Raw genomic sequence first — 27,369 nt, 5'->3', positions numbered from 1 at the left:
AGCTAATACCTCCTCCCTTTCAATGCTAATTTGTTCAAGTATATCACAATCCCCCTTCCTGATCTCTACACCTACATCGCCCTTCTCCATAGTGAACACAGATGAAAAGTAATAATTTAAAACCTCACCTAAGTCCTCTGGCTCCACATACAGATTGCTACATTTGTCCCTAATGGGCCCTACTCTTTCCCTGGTTATCCTCTTGCCCTTAATATACTTATAAAACGCCTTGGGATTTTCCTTTATCTTGCCGCCAGTGTTTTTTCCCGCCAGCATTTTTTCATGCTCCCTCTTCGCTCTCCTAAATACTTTATGAAACCCCTACACTTTCTATACTCCTCTAGGGCCTCTGTTATTTTCAGCCCTCTGAATCTGCCATAAGCGTCCTTTTTTTTCTCCTTATCCAATCCTCTATATCCCTCGACATGCAGGGTTCCCTGGACTTATTGGTCCTACCCTTCACCTTTATGGGAACATGATGGCCCTGAACTCTCACTATTTTCTTTTGGGATGATTCCCACTGGTCTGATGTAGACTTTCCTACAAGTAGCTGCTCCTAGTCCACTATTTGATCATATTAAAATCACCCTTTCCCTAATTCAGTATCTTTATTTCCGATTCATCTTTGTCCTGTTCCATAACTACCTTAAATCTTAGCGTTATGGTCACTATTCCCGAAATGCTCCCCTACTGACACTTCCACCACTTGTCTGGCTTCATTCCCTAAGATTAGATCCAGTATCGCCCCTTCTCTTGTAGGACTTTCTATCTGCCGGCTCAAAAAGCTCTCCTGTATGCATTTTTAAGAATTCCGCCCCCTTTAAGACTTTTGCACTAAGACTATCCCAGTTAATATTGGGGAAGTTGAAATCCCCTATTATTTTCACACTGCTCAGATTTGCCTACATATCTGCTCCTCTATGTCTCCCAGACTGTTTGGAGGTCTGTAATCCACTCCCAAAGTGATTGCCCCCTTTTTGTTTTTAAGTTCTACCCATACGGCCTCATTTGAGGAACCTTCTAAGATATCATCCCTCCATACTGCAGTAATTGACTCTGATCAATAGTGCAATGCCACCTCCTCTTTTATACCGCACCCCCCTACGCTCCCCCCCACGTCACGCCTGAAGATTCTATACCCTGGAATATCGAGCTGCCAGTCCTGCCCTTCTCTCAACCATGTCTCTGTGATAGTAATATCATGTTCCCATGTGTTAATCAATGCCCTCAACTCATCTGCCTTACTTGCAAGACTCCCTGCGTTACAATAGATGCAATCCAGCCTTGCATTATTCGCTTGTGCCTTAAAAGGCCTATATTTGCCGTGCCTTCCAGACTGACACTTTCTCTTCTGTATTTGGCTGTGCATCACCCCTACTGTACCTCCACTCTGTATCCCATCCCCCTGCAAAATTAGTTTAGCAAACCTCCATGCAAGCATGTTGGTCCCGTTCCGGTTCAGGTGCAACCTGTCTGACTCGTACAGGTCCCACCTTCGCCAGAAATAGACCCAGTGATCCAGGAAACTAAAGCCCTCCCTCTTTATCCAATTGTATCTGTCCTTGCCAGAAGATGTGATACTTGCTGAGGTACAGTTCCACAGACGCTGGCAGGACTCCCATTGCCTGTTCAAGTGTCCATTCTTCCTGTATGAACCTCGGTTAATGACCCCTGGCTACAGGACCATGGAAAGCATCAAAGTCAAGCCCAAGCAAATGTACACATTCTTTCCACAGAACTAATTGGATCATCCAGAGTTGGAATTTTTATGTTTGGCTGGGCTGCTTATCCATTGAGTACTTACATAGACAAATAGAAAATAGGGGCAGGAGTAGGCCATTCGGCCCTTCAAGCCTGCGCCATCATTCATTATGATCATGGCTGATTATCCAACTCAGTAGCCTGTTTCCGCTTTCGCCCCATACCCTTTGATCTCTTTAGACCCAAGAGCTATATCTAACTCCTTGAAAACATACAATGTTTTGGCCTCAACTGCATTCTGTGGTAGCGAATTCCACAGGTTCACCACTCTCTGGGTGAAGAAATTTCTCCTCATCTCAGTCCTGAATGGTTTACCCCATATCCTTAGACTATGACCCCTGGTTCTGGACTCCCTCACCATCGGGGGCATCCTTCCTACATTTACCCTGTCAAGTCCCGTTAGAATTTTATAGGTTTCTATGAGATCCCCCCCCTCACTCTTCTGAACTCCAGCGAATATAATCCTAACCGACTCAATCTCTCCTCCTACATCAGTCCCGCCATCCCAGGAATCAGTCTGGTAAACCTTTGCTGCACTCCCTCTATAGCAAGAACATCCCTCAGATAAGGCGGCCAAAACTGCACACAATATTCCAGGTGTGGCCTCACCAAGGCCCTGCAAAATTGCAGCAAGACATCCCTGCTCCTGTACTCAAATCCTCTCGCTAAGAAGGCCAACGTACCACTTGCCTTTTTACCGCCTGTTGCACCTGCATGCTTACCTTCAGTGACTGGTGTATGAGAACACCCAGGTCTCGTTGCATATTCCCATCTCTCAGTTTACAGCCATTCAGATAATAATCTGCCTTCCTGTTTTTGCTACCAAAGTGGATAACCTCACATTTATCCACATTATACTGCATCTGCCATGCATTAGCCCACTCACTCAACTTGTCCATAACACCCTGAAGCCTCTCTGCATCCTCCTCACAACTCACCCTCCCACCCAGTTTTGTGTCACCTGCAAATTTGGAGGTATTACATTTAGTTCCCTCATCTAAATCATTAATATATATAGTGAATAGCTGGGGTCCTAGCACTGATCCCTGCGGTACCCCACTAGTCACTGCCTGCCATTTGGAAAAAGACCCATTTATCCCTATTCTTTGTTTCCTGTCTGCCAACCAATTTTCTATCCATCGCAATACACTACCCCAAATCCCATGCCCTTTAATTTTACACGCTAATCTCTTATGTGGGACTTTGTCGAAAGCCATCTGAAAGTCCAAACAAACCACATCTACTGCCTCCCCCTCATCAACTCTACTAGTTACATCCTCGAAAAATTCTAGTAGATTTGTCAAGCATGATTTCCCTTTCGTAAATCCATGCTGACTGTCTGATTCTACCACTGTTCTCCAAGTGCTCTGCTATAAAATCTTTGATAATGGACTCTAGAATTTTCCCCACTACCGATGTCAGGCTGACTGGTCTATAATTCCCTGCTTTCTCTCTACCTCCCTTTTTAAATAGTGGGGTTACATTAGCTACCCTCTAATCTGTAGGTAACTCTTAGGTAAATCCCTTGCAACTTAAGGCTTGCACTTACTGGTAGTAATTAAAGTACACCAAAATATGGCTTCGAGTGGTCATGGTGAGGAAAAGACATCATCACACTAAAAATCACATAGGAAAGCAGCAAGCAAAACATAACTTCTACTGAGCTCCTTCACCTAACTGTATTGTGCACATTATTTCCAATATTGTTCTGGTAGAATAACTAAATGTAAATTACTGAAGTTTTTTTTTTACACCTGTTCAAGGAACTATGACTCAGTTTTCTTTTGCAAGTATACAGACTCACTGGTAATCTTAACTTTGAGCGATGGTACAAGATCCATCAGCCACCGGTTTTTCAGCCTGCCCCATCTTCCTTTACACTGAAGTCAAACTGATAACTGAACCAATATCACCTGTTTTATATCACCCAAACTTAAATTTATCCACATTATACTTCAGCTCAACAATGTGCAAGTTAAGAAAATAGAGGGTCATTACCTCATTTAAAATAAAACAAGATTTTGGGAGTCCTCAGTAAAAGGCTTCACATACAATGGTTGAAATCAACACAAAATGCTGATGAAAATGACCTTGATAGGTACAGTAAATGTGACTTCAGATGACAGGTTGCATTATTTATTGCTGGTGTTTTAACTCACTTTGCTTGTCATACCCTCGAGGTATGGGTGCTAGGAAAACATTACCAATCTCATTAACACTAACAGCCAGAAAAATGGGGAGATTTTAAATTTAATTTTTACATATCTTATTCTTTCCCCAACATTAGAAGTATTTTAATTATGCATGAATTTACATCTGAAACCATTATAGCGAGACACTAGTATAGTGACAATATTACTAGACCAGTGATCCAGAGGCACAGACTAATGCTCTGCGGACAGGAGATCAAATCCCACACGGCAACTGGGGGAATTTAAATTCAAAAATTAATAATCTAGAATAAAAAGCTAGTATAATGATCATGAAACTACCAGATTGCTCTGAAAAATCACCTACTTCATGAATGTGCTTCAGGGAAAGAAAACTGTTGTCCTCACCCAATCTGGCCCACACATGACACCAGACTCTCAGCAATGTAGTTGACACTTAACTGCCCTCTGAAATGCCCTAGCAAGTCACTCAGCTGTATCAAGCCGTTAGAGAATAATAAAACCAAACCACCCAGCGTCGGCCTCGGCACCGGAAACAACAAAGGCCACACCCTGCCTAGTGTACACCACAAAGTCCTCCTCATTAACAGCTGGGGACTGGAGTCAAAATTAGGTAAGCTGCCCCAAAGATTAGTCAACTCACAGAATCATACCATACAGCCAATGTTCCAGACCCGTCTATCACTATCCCACCAGAGGTGGTGGCACAGTGGTATACAGTGGGGAGGCAGCGGCCCTGGGAGTCCTCACCATGGACTCCGGATCCCACGAAGTATCAGGTCAAACTTGGGTAAGGAAACCTCCTGATTATCACCTACCGCCCTCCCTCAGCTGATGCATCAGTGCTCCTCCATGTTGAACACCACCTGGACAAAGGACTGAGTGGTAAGGGCATAAAATGTACTCTGGGTGGCAATATACATGAACAGCGCCTTGGCAGCATACTACTGGCCAAGCTGGAAGAGTCCTGAAAGACATATCTGCCAAATTGACCCCGCAGCAGGTGGTGAGAGAACCAAGAGGGAAAAACATACTTGACCTCGCCATCTCCAGTCTGTCGTAGATTTATCTGTCCATGACAGCATTGGTAGCAGTGACCACCACACAGTCCGCATGGAGACAAAGTCCTGTCTTCACAGAGGACACGCTCCATCGTGTTGTGTGGCGTTACCACTGTGCTAAATGAAAGAGATTCAGAACAGATCTAGCAGCTCAAAACTTGGCATCAAAAAATTCCTCCTCAACTCCCCTCTAAACCTCCTGCCCCTTACCTTAAATCTATGCCCCCTAGTTATTGACCTCTCCGCTAAGGGAAAAAGTTTCTTCCTATCTATCCTATCAATGCCCCTCATATTTTATATACCTCAATCAGGTTCCCCCCCTACTTGTCTTAATATACATCAACGACCTAGACTTGGGTGTACAGGGAACAACTTCAAAATGTGCAGAGGACACAAAAGTTGTAAGTATTGTGAACTGTGAGGATAGTGATAAGCTTCAAGAGGACATAGGCCAGTGCAATGGACAGACAAGTGGCAGATTAACTTTAATGCATAAGTGATGCATAATGCGAAGTGATTCATTTTGGTAGGAGGAACGAGAAGAGGCAACATGTCTAAAGGGGGTGCAGGAGCTGAGGGCCCTGGGGGTATGTGTGGACAAATCACTGAAAGTTGCAGGGCAGATTGAGAAAGTGGTTAATTAACCATATGGGATCCTGGGTTTTATAAATAGCGGCACAGATTAGAAAAGTAAGGAAACTACGATAAACCTGTATAAAACACTTGTTCAGCCTCAACTGGAGTATTCTGTCCAGTTCTGGGTGCCACACTTTCAGAAGGATGTTAAGGCATTAAAGAGGGTGCAGAAAAGATTCATGAGAATGGTTCCAGGGATGAGGAACTTCAGTTATGTGAATAGGTTGAAGAAGCTGGGCCTGTACTCCTCGGAGAACAGATTAAGAGGAGATTTGATAGAGGTGCAGATAGGGAGAAACTGTTAGCATTGGCCGGAGGATCCAGAACCAGAAGACGCTGATTTAAGGTGACTGGCAAAAGAAGCAACAGCAACAGAAGGAAAAACTTTTTTTTAAACATAGCAAGTGGTTAGGATCTGGAATGCACTGCCTGAGAGTGTGGTGGAGGCAGATTCAAATGCGGCCTTAAAAGAGAACTGGATAATTATCTGAAGCGAAAAAAAATTACAGGCCTATGGGGAAAAAGGCAGGGGAGTGGGACTAGGTGAGTTGGTCTTGCAGCAATCCAGGACAGGCACAATGGGTCAAATGGCCCCCTTCTGTGCTGTAACCATTCTATGAAATTGCCCAGGTATGTCCTGTCAACAAAAGCCAGAATAAATCCAACCAGTCCAATTACTGCCCCATCAGTCTACTCTCAATTAGTAATGTGATGGAAGGTGTCGTCAACAGTGCCATCAAACAGCACTTACTCAGCAATAACCTGTTCCCGATGCTCCGTTTATGTTCTGCCAGGACCATTCTGCTCCAACCTCATTACAGCCTTGGTCAAAATCTGGACAAAAGAGCTGAAATTCAAAACGTGAGGGGAGAGCGACTGCCCTTGACATCAAAGCAGCATTTGATCGAGTGTGGCATCAAGGAGCCTTAGCAAAATTGAAGTCAACAGAAATCGGGGGAAAACTCTCCATAGTTGGAGACACACCTCGCACAAAGGAAGATGGTTGTAGTTGTTGAAGGTTAATCATCTCAGCCCCTCCAATCTTCTGCACCACCCCCCCCCCCCCCCCCCCCCCCACCCCCACCAACCCCCCCAACCGCCACAGAACCAGACGTTGGGCTGGGAACAAAATACAGCCCAATGTAATCATGACAAACTCAGGTGGACATTCCAATGGCTTCAACCCTCTTAAAGGCTCAATGTTGACTTATACTAAATTTATTTATGGGTGCATATAGTTTTCCCTCTGCCACACCTTATTCCTCGCCGAAGATAGCCAGCTCTAAATATGTCTCAATCTGGAAACTGATCACTAAAACAGAATTGGTCAGAGTTTATTTCTTTTTTAAATACCTGGCAGTCACTTGCTACACTCCCCTTTGCAGCAAAGAGAACAGGAGCTCACAAGAGTTTGTCATAAATCTGCATTTCATTACTCAGTGAGAATACGCTGAAACATCAATGTATGAACCACCCTCATCCTAAGATTACACATGGGCTGAAAAGTGCAACTGAGCAATCACCATTTCAATTATAATTTATTAGAGAAATTAAAGAATTCAGCAAAATAAAGTGCAACATCCTGCACAGTTCACAGTGACCAGTTTCAACAGCAATGTAAGCAGATGGAAAGTTTGGGGAATTTTGGTAAGGTTAAAAAGTGTTTCACTTTACAATATCCAAAACAGAATTAAGTGGCAACTATCAAAATACAAGACAATATGGTCACATGGAATTGCAAACCTTTGTGGATTCATGCAACTGCAAATTCAGAAGTGTTAGCAAACATTCAGCACATATATTGGGGTAGAGTTTCAACTTTGGGTGCAATCAGGAAACTGGGTGTAAACTGCACTTGAATTTTCTTCTTTTTCCCCCCAAAGTGGTTTAAGTTTCTGCCCAAACTCATTTGCATAACCAAACAAAATTTTCAAAGAACCAGTGCAGTCAGCGTAATTGGACATAATCACTGAATATTTTTTAATGCAAAGAAAAAAAAATTGATGTAATTAAGAGTGGTATTGTTGAAAATGGGTTTACCACAAAAATAAGTATTTTTGGTTAAGAGTGTCTAGTCCTCCACTTGTGAGTAACTTGGTTTTAGATCACTGAAAATTACTTTAAAAATATCCTGAACCATTTACTAGATTAATTGATATACACTAATCAGTAAATATTTAATTTATTAAGAAACTATGTACATTTAAAAATGCATACTAGCATCTAACAAAAAAAGCTCAACTTGCTTCCTTGAATGACCACAAATGGGCACAATCAGCAGCAACTTGTCTCATTACTTCAATCTGCGGCCATGGCCAACTGCTGCAGAAATGATTTTTAAACCAACGTTAAAGATCATGGAAACCCTATTATGACTGATGTAATTACTATTTAAAATTCCCTGATTTTTTGTACTGGTTTGGTTGTTTTCACCTATTTTTGTGCTGATAATACTGTCACAAACTCTACTCCATTGCATTTATGGTTGCACTGCATTCTTTCAATATTAGGATCCAATACCGTTGCTCTGTACAGTTCAACATACAACAGTGCTACAAGACTTCAACACAGTAAAAATTCAATTCCCATTAGTAACATCATGGCACTCAACAACCTATACTTTTTCTGCCAAATTGATGCCTTCTTTTTAAAAATCTGGACAATAAAAAAAAAGCATGCTTACTTTTTTGAAGATTAATTGGCTTGGTCTCTCTACCTTCTTCACTATTGGCACATCTCTCTTGACCCTCATCTTGTAGGTGTGGCATAATCTCTTCCATCATTTTTACTATTTCTGGAAAGGACGGACGGAGCTTTGGATCCATCTAAAGAAAGCAAAGGAACACTTTTAATATTGAACCTCCACAAAGCAATTCACAGTTAATGAGTTACATTTGAAATCCAGTAACTTACATAAACAAAATTTAAAGTGAGAACAACTTTACTATTTCACATAGCTCGCTTTAAACTTCACGAAAGCCCAAATAGTAAGGTATCAGTATAAGATTGGTCCCATCACATAAATGGAGTACATCAGGAATACATAGTTACTACCACTCTGAGATCATGATAAATTGTACAAAGCCACGATAGATTCAGAACCCTGCGGCAGATCTGTGTATATGGGTGGCCTGAATCCATCCAGGAGATCCCCACGGATCTGACAATATATTGGCCATATCGGGAAGAGATGGGTATTTAAAATGGAGTGCCCTTCAAAAGGACGCCAAGTCCTAATTCCAGTGTCACATTGGTCTGACATACCTGGTCAGCTCCACCAGGGCCACATGGGAATAGAGAGGACAAGATGACTTGCTCGTCGGTCACTGTTCTGGCCTGGCATTAGCAAGTACATCGACCAGGCAGTGAAGGCTTGTGATGTGTGTCAGGAGCACCAAGCCAGTCAGCACAAAGAGCTGCTCCAATCACATGACATCCTGTCCTCACCGTGGACCAAGCCAGCCGCAGACCTATTCACCAGGCAAGGAAGACTGTACTAGTGACCAACTATTACTCCAAATTCCCAATTGTTCAAAAACTTCGGGGCACACCAGGTGCAGCAGTGGCCAGCACTGTTCGTGCCATCTTCAGTATCTTCGGTGCCCTAATGGAAATGGTATTGGACAACGGTCCGTAATATAGTGGGAAACCATTTCAGGATGTGTGTGAAAAATGGGCTATCAACCCAGTATCCTCATTCTAATGGAGTGGCTGAATGCATGATCAGGACAATCAAATCACTGATCAAAAAGTGCACTGAGACTGGATAAGACATCCAGGTTGCGTTGCTACATCTCCGTTCGACTCCGGATTGCCATCACCAGCAGCGATTCTGTTCAGTCAGCTAGTGAGAACCACTTTACCAAGCTATCACTTCACGAAGTCATCCACAATCAAACAGCAGCTATGTCAGAGACAACACAGGATGAAAGACATGCATGACATATGTACAGGTTCTGAATCACTACTACTTTGCGTTGGCCAGAAGGCGAGGGTCCTACACCCACACAAACAGATGTGAATTCCAAAAGAAGTGTCGAAGATATGCAAAGAACCACGATCTTATAAGGTAATGACACCAAACTATGTGATACTCAGAAGATATCAGTCTCTCCTGCAGGTCTCTCTGCCAGTCACAAACAGGGTGACCAACCAGCATCGCTTACGAGCATGTGTTTATTTTTCTGACCAAGAAGCAACACACCGACAACTGAGGACAGTCAGTCTGAACACAATCTTCAGGATGAAAGAACAGACAATTCGAAATCACACCCTCATGTGGTTGTCACAAGGTCTGGTCAAGTCAGCCAATGACCAGTACGTTTCCAAACGTAGACAACACCTTGAGCAGTAGCATTCCAAGTGTTCGTGTTACAGTTGAATGTTCCATGTAAAGTGTTTATCGTTGTCATTTTTTGCTAATCCACAAGGAATAACTATATGTAAATATTAGTGTTGGACTATAGGGTTTTTTTTTACTTAAGGGAAGGGGAATGTTGTGATGGTACGTTGGAGGAAACAGTACCAGTGCCAGAAGAGGTTCTGAATGTTGTCAGCTCTTGTAACTCTTTCGACAAATGTAAGGAACAATATCTGTCCTTGGCATCTAGCTTAGAGAAGTGTTTTGTTCCTACAAACATTGGGTTAATCTGCAAGGCTTTGTTTAGCCTCCTTGGATCCAAACATAACCAAATTGAACCGTCCTTTTTGACTGCAGCAGTCATGAAGCTGCACCAGGACATGTGGTGCTGCACTCGGTGGATATTGCCTAGTCTCTCCATGCCATCCAGTTCGATCCTCAGCTTCTCCTGAATGTGCACGCTGCACTTCCGTGCCTTCTGAGGTGAAGAAGTGCAAAATCGTGGAAGTTTAACAACCGTGTCAAAATGGTCCAGATACAACCTCTGGAGGTCTTGAATTGATTCTAAAGGTGTGTACGCATTTTGATTGCTGCAATCTTTTGCCTGGGTCAGCCCACAGATGGTGACCAAGTTGAGCTCACTGCATGGCAGCATTCCTGCTACTGCAGATCCTGACACATCCACTACATAAAATGTCTTCCCAAATCAGGCTGAATCTTTGTACCTGCAGTCTAGATTTAGGGAGCCTAGGCACCTTATCTGTGATCCATTGTAAGCTGCGAGCTTTACGCTAGTGGGCTTGACCACCAATATCTATGCCTCGTGGTACATATCCTTAAAAGTACGGAAAGGTAGAGTATTGGCACCTGCGCCTGTCAACTTTCACATGCATTCGATAGCTCCCAGCTTTATTTGGGCAAATGATCTGCAGTGTTGCGAAATCTTCTGTTTTGGTTACGGAATTAACCTGCTCCGCTAGGGTGATCATGTGAAACAACTGCGCAGTAATATCTTCGCCTTGATCCACCTCATCCGGTTGGGTCGGACATTCTTCCATTTCTTGAATGAGTCAGTGCCTGTGGTAACGCTTAGAACAATCTCGCATGCCTTCACCACTGGGTAGCATGCTTCTGCGGTTGGATCACTGGCTTCTCCCTATGTTCCTGCTGCTGGGCCTTCTGCAGAGCTTGGCCCAGTGTCCTCTAAGCCCACAGGACATGCATGTGTCTGCGTATGCCGGGCATCTATGCGGTTTCTGGGAGAGCAGACAGTTACTGTGCACCTTGTTTTGTTTGGGTGCTCTGGAGATTGCACCAACAGATGTTTCAGACCCTTAAGCTTGAAAACACTGTCTTCCAGTCACAATGGCCTCTTATCTGTACCAATCCTGTAACACGCTTTCTACGCTGTGTTTTTTTGGCTTTTCCAGTAGATCTTTCTGGAACGCCTCTGTGGGAGTGGAGGCAATGACCAACTCCATAATGCTTTCCAAAAGTTCTGCATCCGTAAAATCGCATACTCTTGCTTTCTCCCTACATCTGCTGACAAAATCATCAATGCACTCTTTGGATTTCTGCTTATATCGCATGGGCTCCAAGCGGCGTATTCTAAAATTTACTTTAACTTAGAGCCGGGCTTCTGTATTGACTATAATTTTGCGGATCCTTCTGGTCAGAATCCGACAAACCGTGAGGTATTTATTCTGTGTAGCCCTTCATTGCTTACCGCAATCCTGATTTTTATGGCTTGCATTTCAGCATCCACAACTTCACGCTGCAGAAAATACAACTCCATCCTCTGTTTAAATATTTGGAACTTGCCCAGGTCATCCGACATTTTCCAGTTCATCTCGGGGAATCTGGCTGCCATGATCGCAGTCTTCTATCACTTTTCCCTAAGGGGCAAGTCTCAGTATGGAGCTGCAGCTAACCACAATGTCTACAGAGTTGAGCTGGTGCCACACCGCGTTCTGTTGCTGCAGTGCAGGCTTCGAGCTTGCAGGCGGGAGGAGCTTTGGTGATGGGGTCAGCTAGTGGTGTGCAAGTATGGCAATGGCAGGAAGAAATCTGTCCCCTAACAGAGTGCTGCCCTGTTCTCTCCAGCTAAAACTGCAGCTAATTTTGCTTTGCCAAAGTGGGGCAAACCTGGGGTGCGCTCAAGCCACTGCGAATCTCACTATTCACACCTTGCTCTCCTCATATATGAGCTATGGCCTGGTTGCACCACTTCTGGCAAGGCATCCGATTCCACTGTCAATTCAGCTGCTGACTGATGTCACCAATTCACCACCGCTGCCACCGTATTGTATTATCTGGGGCTTCAGACTAATACAAACATATTTGAAAGGCCGACAGAGTTGAAAACAGAGCTTTATTGGGAGGCTTCTTCCAGCTTCTGCTTACACATGCTACTGACAGAGCAACAGGGATGCAACAAGTGATATTACATCACTTCCTGTGATTACATATATACAAACATTCAAATGATTATACTTGTTCTATCAAACATATTACCTTAACATACTAACCAATGCACTATCACAACAGTTAATCTTTAGAATTCCCTTTCCCAAAGAGCAATAGAGGCTGAGTAATTGAATATATTCATGGATGAGTCAGATAAACTTTTGATCTACAAGGGAGTCAAGGTTTATGGGGAGCTGACAGGAAAGTGGAGTTAAGGCCACATTCAAATCCGCCACAATCTTATTGAATGTTGGAGCAGGCTCGAGGGGCTCAAGGGCCTACACCTGCTCCTTTTTCTTATGATCTTACAATGAGTCTAAGAGTGAAACAAGAGAATAAAAAAAATCTGTGCTCTACATCCAAGGGCGCCTGAAATACATCCAACATATTAGCAAGAAAGGAGTCTAACACCTGATTAAGGACTCCTCTCTGAAATTGGACAGAAACTGAGTGGAGACTGTGATTTATTCAGTTTTTCTGACCTTTCCATGGCCTAACTGGCAGACCTTAAAGAAACTGCCAAGGCCAACAATACAAAAATAACGTTTCTTGTTTTCAGTTATGAGGCAGGGGAAAACTAAACATACCAAAAATAAATTTAGTACAAATCAATATTGAACATTTAAGGGGAGGCTTGATGCACACAAGCAGAAGAGAACAGAAGTACACAAGGGCAATGGGGTGGGGGTGGGGGGGGGGGGGCGTGAGGAAGAGAGGCAACTCAAGTCATAGGAGACCTATGTGGAATATGCACAAACTCTCAGACCAATTGTCTGCTTCTGTACTGTAGAGTCAGTGTCACTACAAAGAGTTGCCATTGTTATGAATATAACAGCAACAAGCTGCATTTATATGGCATATTTAACGTAGTAAATCATTACGAGGTGCTTCACAGGAGTATAATCTGACAAAAGTTAGCACAAACTGTCAAAAACTGACGCCAAGATAAGGAAGGAGACATTAGAACAGGTGACCAAACATTTCCATCAATGATGTGTTTTAAGGAGGGTCTTAAAGAAGGAAAGGTGGGAAGATTTAGGGAAATAATTCCAGAGCTTAGGAAAGCTGAAGGCATGGCCACCAATGATGGGGTGAAGGAAATGAAGGATGGACAAGAGGCCAGCATGGGAGGAATGTAGTATTCTCAGAGGCCATGAAGGGATTTCGATGCACAGATGAAAACTTTTCAAATGAAGTATACAATGACTAGGATTAAGGGGGGTTCGGCAGCGAACAGCATTAGCTGAACAAATGACTGTGATAGAATAAATATTTTGGAATCTTATGTGCACATCAACTATAACATATCAAGCTACTGATTGAACCCACTCTCTTTCTGCTTGCATTATTTAAAAAAGTGGTTTGGAACACTGGCTCAGATACATTTGTTTTTGCAATTGACTACAGTACACAGAATTCATTGTAGAATAAAACAAAGAGAAATGCATGTGTTAAGATGAATTTTTAAAAATATTTTCATGATATGCATTCCTAATCTTATACTCTGATGAAAGATACATAACCAAAAAAAGTTATTTCCTCTTTTTTTCCAGTACAGATGCTAACTGACCTGTACATTTCCAGCATGGTATTTTCTTGAAATCAGTAACATATGCACAATGAGGAAAGAAAAGACTTGCATTTATATAGTGCCTTTCATGACCACTGGACATCGTAAAGCACTTTACAGCCAATAAAGTGTAATGCAGGAAACTGAGTCCAAATTTTGGGCCCACTGACTTTTCCAAAAAGCAGGAGCACTCACCAAGCAAACTAACAGAGTATTTCACTCTGCAGTTTATGATTGCTGTAAAAACAGTTAAGACAGATCATAAAGTACTTCATCCTTAATGACAAAGGGTGCATCATTTCTACCTGAGGTTACAACTTCAGGCTGAACAGGAATAGTCCACTACATACATCAATGCCTTTTTGAATTTATCAAAAAATACCCATGGCAAACCTTTGCTAATGCTATCTTAACTGACACAGAAATAACATTATAACAACTGTGTGCGGTCTCCTGCCAGAAAAAACAGTTCCCTTATTTATCCACAGGATTATCTAGAAATGACTCATTTTTATAATATTTTACTCACATTGCAACAGTTGAAGGCAAGCTGAAGAAAGCTAGGTGGACAGTCCCCTACCATGTTCTGAAATGCATCATAGTCTAATCCAAAGTTCTAAATTTTTGGTGGAAGGGGATGAGAGGAAAAGAGGAAAATTTAAATTCAGTAACCTAAGTGATGCATATACTGTAGCAGAAAAGTACGTACAAATAAGATGTACATTTACTATCACATAATACATAAAAATATGAAGTCACAAATTATACACATTTAAATCTATTGTTTTAGATTATAATTAATGAAAGAAGTCAATGTCTAACCAAAGCTCCTTACTGTCCATTCATATTAGCTCTGTAAGGGCAATGGCTTTATTTAAGGACAGTGCAGAAATTTTCTGATTTCGCCTTTGCATAATGAACAACAGACACTTCCATTACAACTCCAAGAAATGAGTATTTCTTTTTAAATAAAGAATTTTAGGTAAAATACAGCTCTAATTTTTTTTGAAGAACAAAAGTATAACTTGACATTTTTGTCAAACAGAACAATTCCCACAACTTTGTGGGTGCAGCTTTACCACAAAGACTGCAATGGTTCAAGGCGGCCCATCACCATCTTCAGGAGGAACTAGGGATAGAAAATAAATGCCAGCCTTGCCAGCAATGTCATGCCCCAAGAATGAATAAATAAAATTCTGAAGTATGATATTTACACTTCAGTTGTAAAATTGTAGTGAGTTACTTGTATCTAAATATTAAAACCTGAATATTTTAAGGTAAAGCATTTGTAATTCTATTCTATATGCAAGCTAAAGTTCATTTCCCATTAGCACACTTTTGTTGATGTGTGATCAATGGAGTCTGTGGTACTCCACATACATTCCTAACATCAAGACAGCAGCATTGATATTTCTTAGCTAAACCCAGGATTTACTCTCACATAATTTGGGGGATTTATAGATCAGGAAGAAAACTAAATATCTGCAATGAAGACAGAATGCTAAAATTCTGCAGTGTAAAATTTGTATTCCATGTTAATAAAATGAATAAAGTAACCTTAGCATCATTTCTTACTAATTATTGGACACAAACAATATAATGGCAAGATAGGGTAGATGGCTTTCAAGGTGGTTTCTTAATCCTAGCCATTACAGGAGATGCTGCACAACTTCAGCTCTTCCCAACAACTCAGGAATGAACACTGGAAAGGCAGTAATATTGAACACTTCTTGCCCCTTGATGTTTGCCAACCACCATCCTTGCACCCCTCCCCCCTACATGTTTTGATGCTTATAGTCCTGGCAAGAGAAACAGGAGATATTCTCAAATTCCATCATTACTGCACAGTTGATTAGTACTAGTATACTGACTAGTATTACACGGGACAGCTGAGATAACACCAATTTGTCAAACTTAAAAGAACAGCAAGCCTATTAGCATCCCCATTTAGATATTGTCCCATTCACCGGAATGCTGATGTCAAATGAAGGAGTAAGATGCTTTTTTTTTTAAAAATAAAGTCTCCTAGAAATACACTTACTTTTTAAAGACAACAAAGTTTGTTCATACAAAATTTGGCTGATTGTTAAACCACAGAAGTGACAGAACATTTTTGACAATTATTCTTTACTTCTTATCTTAGCAGAAGCAGGAGCAAAAGCTCACTCCTTACCACTGTCCGAGGGAGATAGTCAGGATCGGCTTGTACTCTGGCTATAATTTCGCATAGAATAATGCCGTATGAAAACACGTCTGCCTGCCATTAAATTAGAAACAGTGTTAGAAACAAAGCCTTGAAAGATCACTTATCTATTAAGCTACTATTGTTATTTATAAAAGCGAATAATAAAGAATTTACATTTATATAATGCCTTTTTTATTTTCAGTATTCCTCAAAGTACTTCACAGCCAAGGAATTACTTTAAGAACGCAAGTAGGAGGAGCAGGAGACGATCATACGGCTCCTCAAGCCTGTTCCACCTTTCAATACTTTTGCCTCAGTTCCACCTTCCTGCCCACTCCCCATATTCCTTGATTCAGAGAGATCAAAGATCTGTCTACCTCAGCCTTAAATATACTCAACGATGGAGCATCCACACCTTTTTGGAGCAGAGTTCCAAAGATTCACAATCCTCTGACTGAAGAAATGTGTTCTCATCTCAGTCCTAAATGATCCACACCTTGTCCTGAGGCTGTGCTCCTGTGTTCTTCGATCACCAGACAGGGGAAACAATCTCTCACTGTCTACCCTATCAAGCCTCTTCAGAATCTCATATGTTGCTATGAGATCACCTCTCATTCTTCTAAGCTCCAGAGAGCATAGACCCAATTAACTCAGTCTATCATAAGACAACCCTCTCATCCCAGGAACCAATCCAGTGAAGCTTCACTGTACCACCTTCAATTCAGCTATATCCTTCCTTGGGTATGAAGATCAAAACTGAATACAGTACTCTTGGCGTGATCTCACCAAAGCCCTATACAACTGTAGCAAGACTTCCTTGTTCTTGTATACCAGTCCCCTTGCAAAGGCCAACATGTCATTTGCGTTCCTAGTTGCTTGCTGTACCTGCATGCTGGCTTTTTGTGTTCCTTGTGCAAGTACACCCAAGTCTCTCTGAACAATACTTGAAGTGGAGTTACTGTTCTGCGGGCAAAAGTCATCGTCAGTGACCATGATCTAAAACATGGTCACAGGATCTTTCACATCCATCTGAACTGGCATATGTGGTCAGCTTATTCTCCTCATCGAATATGAGCCTCCCTGTGTTCTCGAGAACTTGCCAGTTTCCTTAATATCCAAATAAAGTATTGTGGTGCACACAGAATGGTAAACAGAAAACTGTGTGTTTTATTTTAGCTACTAGCTTTATTCCATGCCTCATGGGACTCTCCTAGTCACTGAAAGCAAAGTAACATTACACTCCATCTTATTTTGGGTTTTAACTACCAAATAGATTTATTGAACAGTTCAGAGCAATAACAGAACATTTCACAGTAGTCGTATTTTGCTTACTACTTGTTGAGAAGTGCTTTTTTTAAAAAAAATGTTCTTAAGGACTCATTTAAATTGTGCACATTGATTCATTTAGAAGTCTGAAGAAATGCTGGACTTGGTTTTTTCACAGGGGTCACTGAAAGGACACTTGACTGTGAAAGCTATTACTGTAAGAACCAAGGAGTGCTGAAAACAACCTTCACTGGAGATCACCTGCCTTGAGATAAATAAACAGGAACCTTGGACTAAGGGGAGATGTACAGAGAAGCCACATATCAAGTTTATGGAGGTCAGGAGGTTGACTTTCTGTTTGGGCTTTGGATATTGTTTTTTTCAGTTGGGGGGTGAACTGTTTTGAAGACAGTTGAAGATCAGCCTGCCAAGGAAAAAACACCCAACTCATCTCTTTCCTCCTGTCGCTGAAAAAACCCTGTGTATTCAGCATGCTAACCGAAACCCTTGATGCCACATTTCTCCTGAGAAGCTGGAAAAAACTTGTCAGATTAATTCTCAACGCTGCATGAAAAGAACTGTTCCAGAAAAGATCCCAGTGACCCGTCTACATGTACTTGGGCACCAGACCAAAAGGGACAACTGACATCTTTTATTTTTTTTTCTCTTCAAGAATTAGCAAGTATTTGGCTGAAGTATTTTTTTTGTAACAGAGCTCTGCAGAGAGAATTTCTTAATTTTTCTCAGTGTGTGTGTGAGACAGTTTGTGTGTGAGGGGGATTTAAAAAAGGAACTTTCATATTTCAATCTGTGAGATAATGTTTTGCTTTGTTACTGGATAAGTCTTGTTTTTATAATAAACTGATAATTTTGCTGTTTGTTAAAGAAACCTGGTTGGTGTATTTTATCCTGGGATAAAGAGTAGAGTCTCTGACTGACCGTATCAGTAACTGCGTAAACATTTTAAAAATATATTTTGTGACCTGTGGAGAAGTAGGACTAGAAAAGACAGTGCACTCCTCCTACCCTCTGTCGTAACATTGTATAGTAGAAAATATTATAGTTCACAATTCTCTGCTAAAACTATATTATAATTACTTTTTTTTTTAAAGAAGCGTAGTGGTTCTTCAATCCTCTTTTCAAAGAAATTCTTTGGCCTATCTAATTACCTTTACAAGTTCTAGACAGTCACAGGCCCCTTATCAAACTCATCAATTTGAAAGGGACAGGTTGAAACAGTAATCAGAGGTTAGTGAATATGAACAAAAGTAAAATTCAAATGATCGCTAATCGGGCACACATCTGAACAAACAATACAGCGTTTGAATTTAATTAAGTCACTTAGCTCCTCCCTCAAGTAAACTGCCTGACAATGCAACAAGTTAAGCTGGAACATGACACAGTTAATAACTCTTACGTACCATGAGAAAGTTAGAGCCAACACCAAGGTAAATGTTACACAAAAATACCTAATTCTTTATATAACTCAGCCCTTATAGATTCAATACTGCCAAATGCACCAACACAAAGATCAAGAGGATCAAAACCATATCTTATCCTGTTTTCCCATTTTGGAAGCCACATTGATATTCGGTGATGATGCTACATTCTTGCAGCAGAATATTCCAATCACAACAGATGTCTGTTTCTGTCGTGAGTTAAATTGGAACCACACTAAAGGATTGTGATCAGAATACACAACAATGGAATTGTCTATAAGCTTGCAGCACACAGATGATGCTTAAAAATCCTTTTTCAATTCCAATTGCATAATAAGCTATTTTCCACAGCAGCTGCTTCGAACTCAAAAACTGCATCTTTCTCCCCAGAATAATTTATATGTTTCAATACAGCACCACTGCAGTTTCAAAATTGCTCACAACTCTTCAGCTGTCAAAACTGATGTCACACCTAGACTACAGGAAAACAACTGTGATTGTTGGAGGCCAATCATCTCAGCCCAGGACATCACTACAGGAGTTTCTTGGCGTAGTGTCCCAAGCCCAACCACCTTCAGATGCTTCATTAATGACTTTCCCTCCAACATAAAGACAGAAGTGGGGATGTTTGCTGATGATTGCAGAGTGTTCAGTCCCAGTCACAACTCCTCAGATAATGAAGCAGTCCGTGTCTCTACGCAGCAAGACCTGGACAACAGTCAGGCTTGGGCTGATAAGTGGCAAGTAACATTCATGCCATACAAATGTCAGGCAATGATAATCTCCAACAGGAAAGAATCTAACCAACTCTCCTTGACATTCAACAGCATTAACATTGCAGGATCCCCCATCAACATCCTGGGGACCACCACTGACCAGAAACTTAACTGCACCAGCCACATAAAATATTGTGGCTACAAAAGTAGTTAGAAATTATATACCTTGTGGCAAATGCCTCACCTCCCAACTCCCCAAAGCCTGCCCACCATCTGCAAGGCACAAGACAGAAGTTTGATGGAATACTTTACACTTGCCTATAAGTACAACTCCAACAACACACAAGTTCAACACCATCCAGGTCAAATCAACCTGCTTGATTAAGGTGATGGATATGATGCCATTCACTCCCTCCATGACCTGTGCACCATGGCTTCGATGTGCACCATTTACTGCAGTGCAGCAACTGGCCACGACCTCTCCATCAGCATCTTCCAAACCCATCACCTCTACTACCTACAAGAAGGAAGCAGCAGGCATATTGGAACACCACCAATTGCAAACTCCCCAAGTCACATACCACCCTTGCTTGGAAACACATTGCCGTTCCTTCATCATCACTGGGTAAAAGTCCTGGCATCCGCTATTAACAGCACTGTAACAGTATCCACACCACACAGATGCAGTGGTTCAAAGCTCACCATCAGCTTTACAAGAGCAATTTTGGACGGGCAATGAATGCTGGCCTTGCCAGCAAGATCCTATGAACAGAAAGTAAACTGCACTTCTGTAGAGGTCCCCAGACAAAAACCAGGAACACCTCACATCTATTTCCAATTAAAAACAGATACCTTAAACACACTGGTAACTGACCAGAAAGATAGAAACACCTTACACATCTCCATCTAATGCATATCTTCAAAGTTGAATAAATAAGTTATTTCTTCTTGCACATCAGCATGTATACCACCATATAAGAATATAGTACAAAGATAAAGCACTGTAAACTACTTAGTGTTGTCCTCAATATACTTCTTTGTGCTTGGAACTTGACAGAACTTGGCAAACAATTTGTCGCTGACTGCATCAGAAATAGAAGTTGCCTTCTTCCAACTGCTGTTGAGACCCACTTCTAAACGGGTCATGTGAACTGTGCCAGATCTGCTCCTGCCCAGTGCCTGACTGAGAACAGTCCTGGGCAGATATATAAGTGGGGGAGAGTGATACTAGGTGGTCAATATAGCATTGCTTCCTCCAAAACCCATGCAGCTATGTAAAAGCATTTACAGATAGAAAAAGTACACTGACATGCATCTTTGTTCAGTTAGCTTTTCAGGCCTTTTTAAAAAATACATACTTTTTCTATTAACCAACAGCAACACAAGTGACTTTTAAAAAAAATGAAGCTGAACCTAAAAGAAAACTGAGAAATATATAGAAATAAACATTTAAAATCAGCTTTCTATAAAGTTTCTTTGAAAAGATGTCTGCTACCCATCTCAGAACAGAACACCTACCTTTTCATTATAATGCTCACTGTGCAGCACCTCTGGAGCCATCCAAAAAGGTGATCCAACCACTGACAGCTTTTCTACATCCGCACTGAGATTTGAAAAAAGGAGAAATAGCATGCTTCGTTATTCTAGAAAACACGAGTTTATTTAATATGGCTTCTTTGGCATAGCATTAGGACGTCGTTAGTATAGATGTTGACCTTCAGTGCATGATGATATTCACATAAGGATAGTAATGATTTGCAATGTGACCAGGTTTATTAAAATATTACTTTCAGTTGGATTATCAGAAGATTCTATGACCAGTGCACATCATCCAATTTCATTTCTGATCAGCTACAAATCATCATTTGGCAAAGTTCCCACAAGGAGATATTACAATCATTAATTCTTCAGTACAAGCACCATCATATTTTAATTACAGCTATAAATATCTGCAACTCCTGTAAAACATCCCAAACTTAGACATACCTTCTCCCAATACTTCATGGCCTAGTTGAACCAAACACACCATGTAGCCCAATCTCCAACACAAAATAACCAAGATACCTTTCGACAGTTCTCATGATCCTTAGTATAGGCCCAGTCCATATACATCTCCACTCACTTGCTCCAAGCCTGCAGATGACCCAGGTTCCATAATTTATCATTCCCTCCTGACCCAAGCCTCTGCTGCTTCCTCCTACATCTCTCTCATGATGGTCCTGGTCAATCCACTCCAACATGTCTCCCTTCATTCCTACACAACAGTGACTATACTTCAAAAGGTACTTCATTAGCTGTAAAGCGCTTTTAAATGTTTGGTGGTTGTGAAAGGCGCTATATAAATGCAAATCTGGCTTTTTCACATACGCTCAGTCTCAGTGCCACCCTTCACTGCCTTCTCGCCCTCATCAGCTTGGTTCAATTGCTAGCACTCTTGCCTGAATCATAATCTAGTGCCAGGCAATGACAATCTCCAACAAAAGAGTTTAACCATCTCACCTTGACATTCAATGGCATTACCATTGCCGAATTCCCCCACCATCAACAGCTTGAAAGTCACCATTAACGAGAAACTTAGCTGGACTAGCCGCATAAATACAGAGCGGGTCAGAGCCTGGGTATTTTGCAGCGAGTAACTCACCTCCTGACTCCCCAAAACCACTCTACCATTGACAAGTTAGATGTCAGGAGTGTGATGAAATACTCTGCACTTGCCTGAATGAGTGCAACTCCAACACTCAAGGAGCTTGGCACCAACCAGGACAAAGCAACCCACTCGATTGGCACCTCGTCCACCACCTTAAGTATTTACTCACTCCACCACCAGTGCACCATAGCTGCAGTGTATACCATCTGCAAGATGTACTGCAGCAAGTCACCAAGGCTCCTTCAACAGGACCAAGAACAAACGCAACAGGCATATGGGAACATTACCACTACCAACTAACACACCACTCTGACTTGGAAATATATCGACATTCCTTTATTGTCACTAGTTTAATATCCTGGAACTCTCTACCTAACAGCATCATATGGGCTGCAGTGATTCAACAAGACAGCTCACCACCACCTTCTGAAGAGCAATTAGGAATGGGCAATAAATGCTGGGCTTGCCAGCAATGCTGATATTCAATGAATGAAGTAGAAAAGAAAGTTCTTCCAGTGTTCTAGCCACAACACCCTCGCAACCAAAAAGACGACAAATTAGTTGTTTGCATCATTACTGTTGGCTTCATCATGCTGTATTTGCTTAATTTAACAGTGACTGCATTTCACAGCAATTCATTTTATATGAAGTGCTTTCAGGACCATAATAAAGCAGCATATAATTGCAAGTCTTTCCTTTCCATTTGAAAATATACTGCAAATTTACTGATTGCTTAGAAGATTGATATTTAATCACAATCTATGCTGTAAAGGGGCAAACCACATTTTAAGAAACAAGTGAAAATTGTTAAATGAAAATGGAAAGCCATTTTTACAAGTAAACCCCCTTTAAAGCTAAAGATGATAATTTGGTCAGAAAACTAAACTGAGGATTAACCAAATATTAGAGAAGACAATTTTTTTTTTTAAAAAACAGTAAATTGATGCGGAAAAGCCAAATAAATACAAAGTTGGACAGTAACACGCCACTGATTCTACAGTTTTTACAGAAAAATGAACAGAATTGCATAACTTGATGACTAAGCTCTCATAATGATCACAGATTTCCATATAACAAAAATCAAATTTGACTTATTAGCCACTATAAAAACCAATGGCCTCAATCGTAAGTCAGCAGAATCATGGATTGTGACCCCAAAACAAGAGTAAAATACTGGAGTCCCAATTATGCAATCAAAAATAAATCTATATTCAAATATTCAAAAATTGTTTAATATTTTGTCCATATATGTCTGTTTATGGGAATAATGTGCATTTACGTTGCATAAAATTATTGTACTTTAAAAACTTGATTAAATATCTCAACATTTTTAGAAGGGATGCAAATAAAAACATTTCTACAGATGATCATTTTTGTCACAGTTACATTAGTAATTTGATTCTACTAAAGAAAGTTCCACTTAAAAGAAAGGGAGGTTTACTTACCTGTCAGGGATTTTCTCTGCCAACCCAAAGTCACCCAGCACTCCAGTATATCCATTGTCTTCCATTTTAATTAAACAGTTCTGAAGGCAATAACATTTATTACATTAAAAACAATTACGGTACATAGAATTCTTTACATCTTTACGTTCCAAAAAATGTATCCGTGGACATTTTTACAATTAAATCAAAGTAAGTTAACAGCCATGGAAAGATATGAGTCTACCGTCAAAAAGTAGCTCCTTTAGTATTTCTTTAATATATGCTCCAGATGAAATTTAAAACAAATTAAGCTACCACCTTTGTCATCCTTTGCAGATGTGAAACATTGGACTCCGCTATGTATGGAGTTGCAAAATTTTGAATCAACCGCCCCCGAGGTGGTGAGCACCGAATTTTAGCTGAAAACAGTCTTTAAAAAAAGCTGACTTTTTATCAATCAATACACCTGCTTACTTTGTAAATTTTCATTTGCTGGATGCATATAGAGTACAGAATATTTTTATCAAGTCAACCCCTCAAACTAGCATCTAATCTTAAAATGAAGAATACATGTATACAAGCTACAGATTTTTTTGGTTACGGAATTTGATTTGGAGAATGCACAGTATCAGCACTTAAACAATGAACCTTTAAGTATGTATTTAAGCATCAGGACCATACTCTCAAAACTCAACTTTCAGTAAAAAATATGTACATATATTTCACATAAAGATCTCGTTACCACTTTCCACTTAGCAGCCATCATTTATAGAAAATGTTCTAGAAATGTACACTGAAGAATGAATGTACTTTAGACCATCTTACTCTAGTGCAACAGAGCACCCTACACCTCAAGCCAATTAAAAGCTGCCATACTTACGAGCAATATATTAACACTCCCTGTATAAAAAAAATACATGAAGGATACCACTTGGATACAAAATTTATTTGACAGCTTCAGAATTTAGATTCACCCACTAAGCAAATGTTGTACACAAAAGACACTATATTCTTCACTTATACTTGACATAATTTCTGCTTCCCTGGAATATTATAATCACTGCTTTGATATCACAGCACATCCTAATGGCATTCAACAAATTTCAGCTTTTAAAAAACACAAATACCAATAGAAATCATTGCAAGCACCTTATTCACAAATATGGTGTGATACTTTACCTCCTCCAGATAAGAACCCTTTGCATTCTTGGACCAACTTCATTTGCACAGGCATCACCACAACCGAAAGACCTAGGATAAATCCACCACCACCAGCCCCACCCACCCATCCCCACTTCTTTCAACCAAGCTCCTGCTGAAACTTCGATGAGGATGTTCAGCTTCTTTACTGATGGCCTCAAGAAGAGCCCTCTGAATGGTAATCCAAATAGTATGCAATGCTCAAGTTGAATGAAAGCTGATTTTTGCTACCCTACCCAGGAATAAAGAAATAAATCTACTATATTATTTACAAACTTATTTGCTGTGCATTGGCTAGAGCCTTGTTCCCAAAAAAACCCCAAAACAATTGCCTTGATAATACGAATGCGTTGCACAATCGATATAAAAGGGTAGTGCCTTATACAGGTAAATTAATTGACACTTACTTTCTTCCACCGAACGACAAAATCCAAAATAAAATTTTGGCACATCATCCGAAGCAAAACATTTTTGGAATGTAGACCAACTGCTCTATCCACCTACAAACTGAGATAACATGGGCCCCACTACGAATGCACATATCTTGCCAATTCTGTGCTGAGATGAGGGCTAGCATATTATGAATGTTGAATTGAAGAAATCACAACATACAGGCTCCAATTATTCCAAAGGATTTGCTGAAAACCAAATTTAATTCCTTTACAAACCAACAGAATGAATGAAATATCAGTTTCTAAGCAACTAACCATAAACTGAGGCACCATTGGAATATATTCTAGGTGCTGTCTCTGCTAAAAGCAATGTGCACTCTTAATACGATTGGAGAGAATCTAGCAACAATTGCCAACAATATTCCAACAGTTTGAAGCTGTCCCAAGACCTTGGACAAATATTTGCCATTAAGCCTTTAAAAGGACAGGACAGGCCAAGCTGGATAGCAATGAAGTGGCAGGAAAAACTGATGGAACGAATCCCCGATGACTATAGCCCTTCCACTCTTTTTCCCGCCCTTCAGAACAGCAGAGCCAGCCACGGTGCCATGAACCTGGCTACTGCTGCCTTCCCCTGCGGTCATCTCCCTCCAAAACAGGTATACCATTTTGGATACTGTTGAGGGAGATGGCTCACTAGGGGAAGGCAGCAGTAGCCAGGTTCATGGCACCGTGGCTGGCGCTGCTGTTCAGAAGGGCGGGAAAAAGAGTGGAAGGGCTATAGTCATCGGGGATTCAATTGTAAGGGGAGTAGATAGGCGGTTCTGTGGTCGAAAACGAGACTCCCGAATGGTATGTTGCCTCCCAGGTGCACGGGTCAGGGATGTCTCAGATCGGCTGCAGAACATTCTGAAAGGGGAGGGTGAACAGCCAGTTGTTGTTGTGCACATAGGCACCAATGATATAGGTAAAAAACGGGATGAGGTCCTACAAGCAGAACTTAGGGAGTTAGGAGCCAAGTTAAAAAGTAGGACCTCAGAGGTAGCAATCTCAGGATTGCTACCAGTGCCACGTGATAGTCAGAGTAGAAATGAAAGAATAGTCAGGATGAATGCGTGGCTTGAGAGATGGTGCAGGAGGGAGGGGTTCAGATTTTTGGGACGTTGGGACCGGTTCTGGGGGAGGTGGGACTATTACAAATTGGACGGTCTACACCTGGGCCGGATTGGAACCAATGTCCTTGGGGGTGCTTTTGCTAACGCCGTTGGGGAGGGTTTAAACTAATGTGGCAGGGGGATGGGAACCAAATGAGGAGGTCAGTGGACAGTAGGGAGGTAGTAACTAAAGCCTGTAAGGAACTAGATAATGAAGTCAGCGTGACTAAGGGAAAGAGTAGACAGGGAGCAGATGATGAACGCAAAGGGACTGGTGGTCTGAGGTGCATTTGTTTTAATGCAAGAAGTGTAGTAGGTAAGGCAGATGAACTTCGGGCTTGGATTAGTACCTGGGAGTATGATGTTATTGCTATTACTGAGACTTGGTTGAGGGAAGGGCATGATTGGCAACTAAATATCCCAGGATATCGATGCTTCAGGCGGGATAGAGAGGGAGGTAAAAGGGGTGGAGGAGTTGCATTACTGGTCAAAGAGGATATCACAGCTGTGCTGAAGGAGGGCACTATGGAGGACTCGAGCAGTGAGGCAATATGGGCAGAACTCAGAAATAGGAAAGGTGCGGTAACAATGTTGGGGCTGTACTACAGGCCTCCCAACAGCGAGCGTGAGATAGAGGTACAAATATGTAAACAGATTATGGAAAGATGTAGGAGCAACAGGGTGGTGGTGATAGGAGATTTTAATTTTCCCAACATTGACTGGGATTCACTTAGTGTTAGAGGTCCAGATGGAGCAGAATTTGTAAGGAGCATCCAGGAGGGTTTTCGAGAGCAGTATGTAAATAGTCGAACTCGGGAAGGGGCCATACTGGACCTAGTGTTGGGGAATGAGCCCGGCCAGGTGGTTGAAGTTTCAGTAGGGGACTACTTTGGGAATAGTGATCACAATTCCGTAAGTTTT

The 27,369-nt window shown here is 41.3% G+C and overlaps 1 protein-coding gene across 4 annotated transcripts in view; it reads right to left on the bottom strand.

Annotated features, from left to right (window-relative positions):
* tesk2 (testis associated actin remodelling kinase 2) overlaps positions 1-27,369 on the bottom strand; it is a 143,720-nt gene that overhangs the window by 12,585 nt on the left and 103,766 nt on the right. For all 4 annotated transcript variants that reach the window (XM_068037036.1, XM_068037037.1, XM_068037038.1 and 1 more), the window contains 5 exons: positions 23,724-23,803; positions 21,150-21,234; positions 16,199-16,282; positions 14,555-14,641; positions 8,313-8,454 (listed from right to left, as the gene is read on the bottom strand). In XM_068037036.1, coding sequence (XP_067893137.1) covers positions 8,313-8,454; positions 14,555-14,641; positions 16,199-16,282; positions 21,150-21,234; positions 23,724-23,803 — 478 coding nt within the window. The remainder of the gene's footprint in view (positions 1-8,312; positions 8,455-14,554; positions 14,642-16,198; positions 16,283-21,149; positions 21,235-23,723; positions 23,804-27,369) is intronic.

The sequence above is a fragment of the Heterodontus francisci genome, chromosome 8 (assembly GCF_036365525.1).
Source record: "Heterodontus francisci isolate sHetFra1 chromosome 8, sHetFra1.hap1, whole genome shotgun sequence".
In the NCBI taxonomy this organism is placed as follows: Eukaryota; Metazoa; Chordata; class Chondrichthyes; order Heterodontiformes; family Heterodontidae; genus Heterodontus; species Heterodontus francisci.
This window is presented reverse-complemented; position numbering and strand designations above follow the sequence as displayed.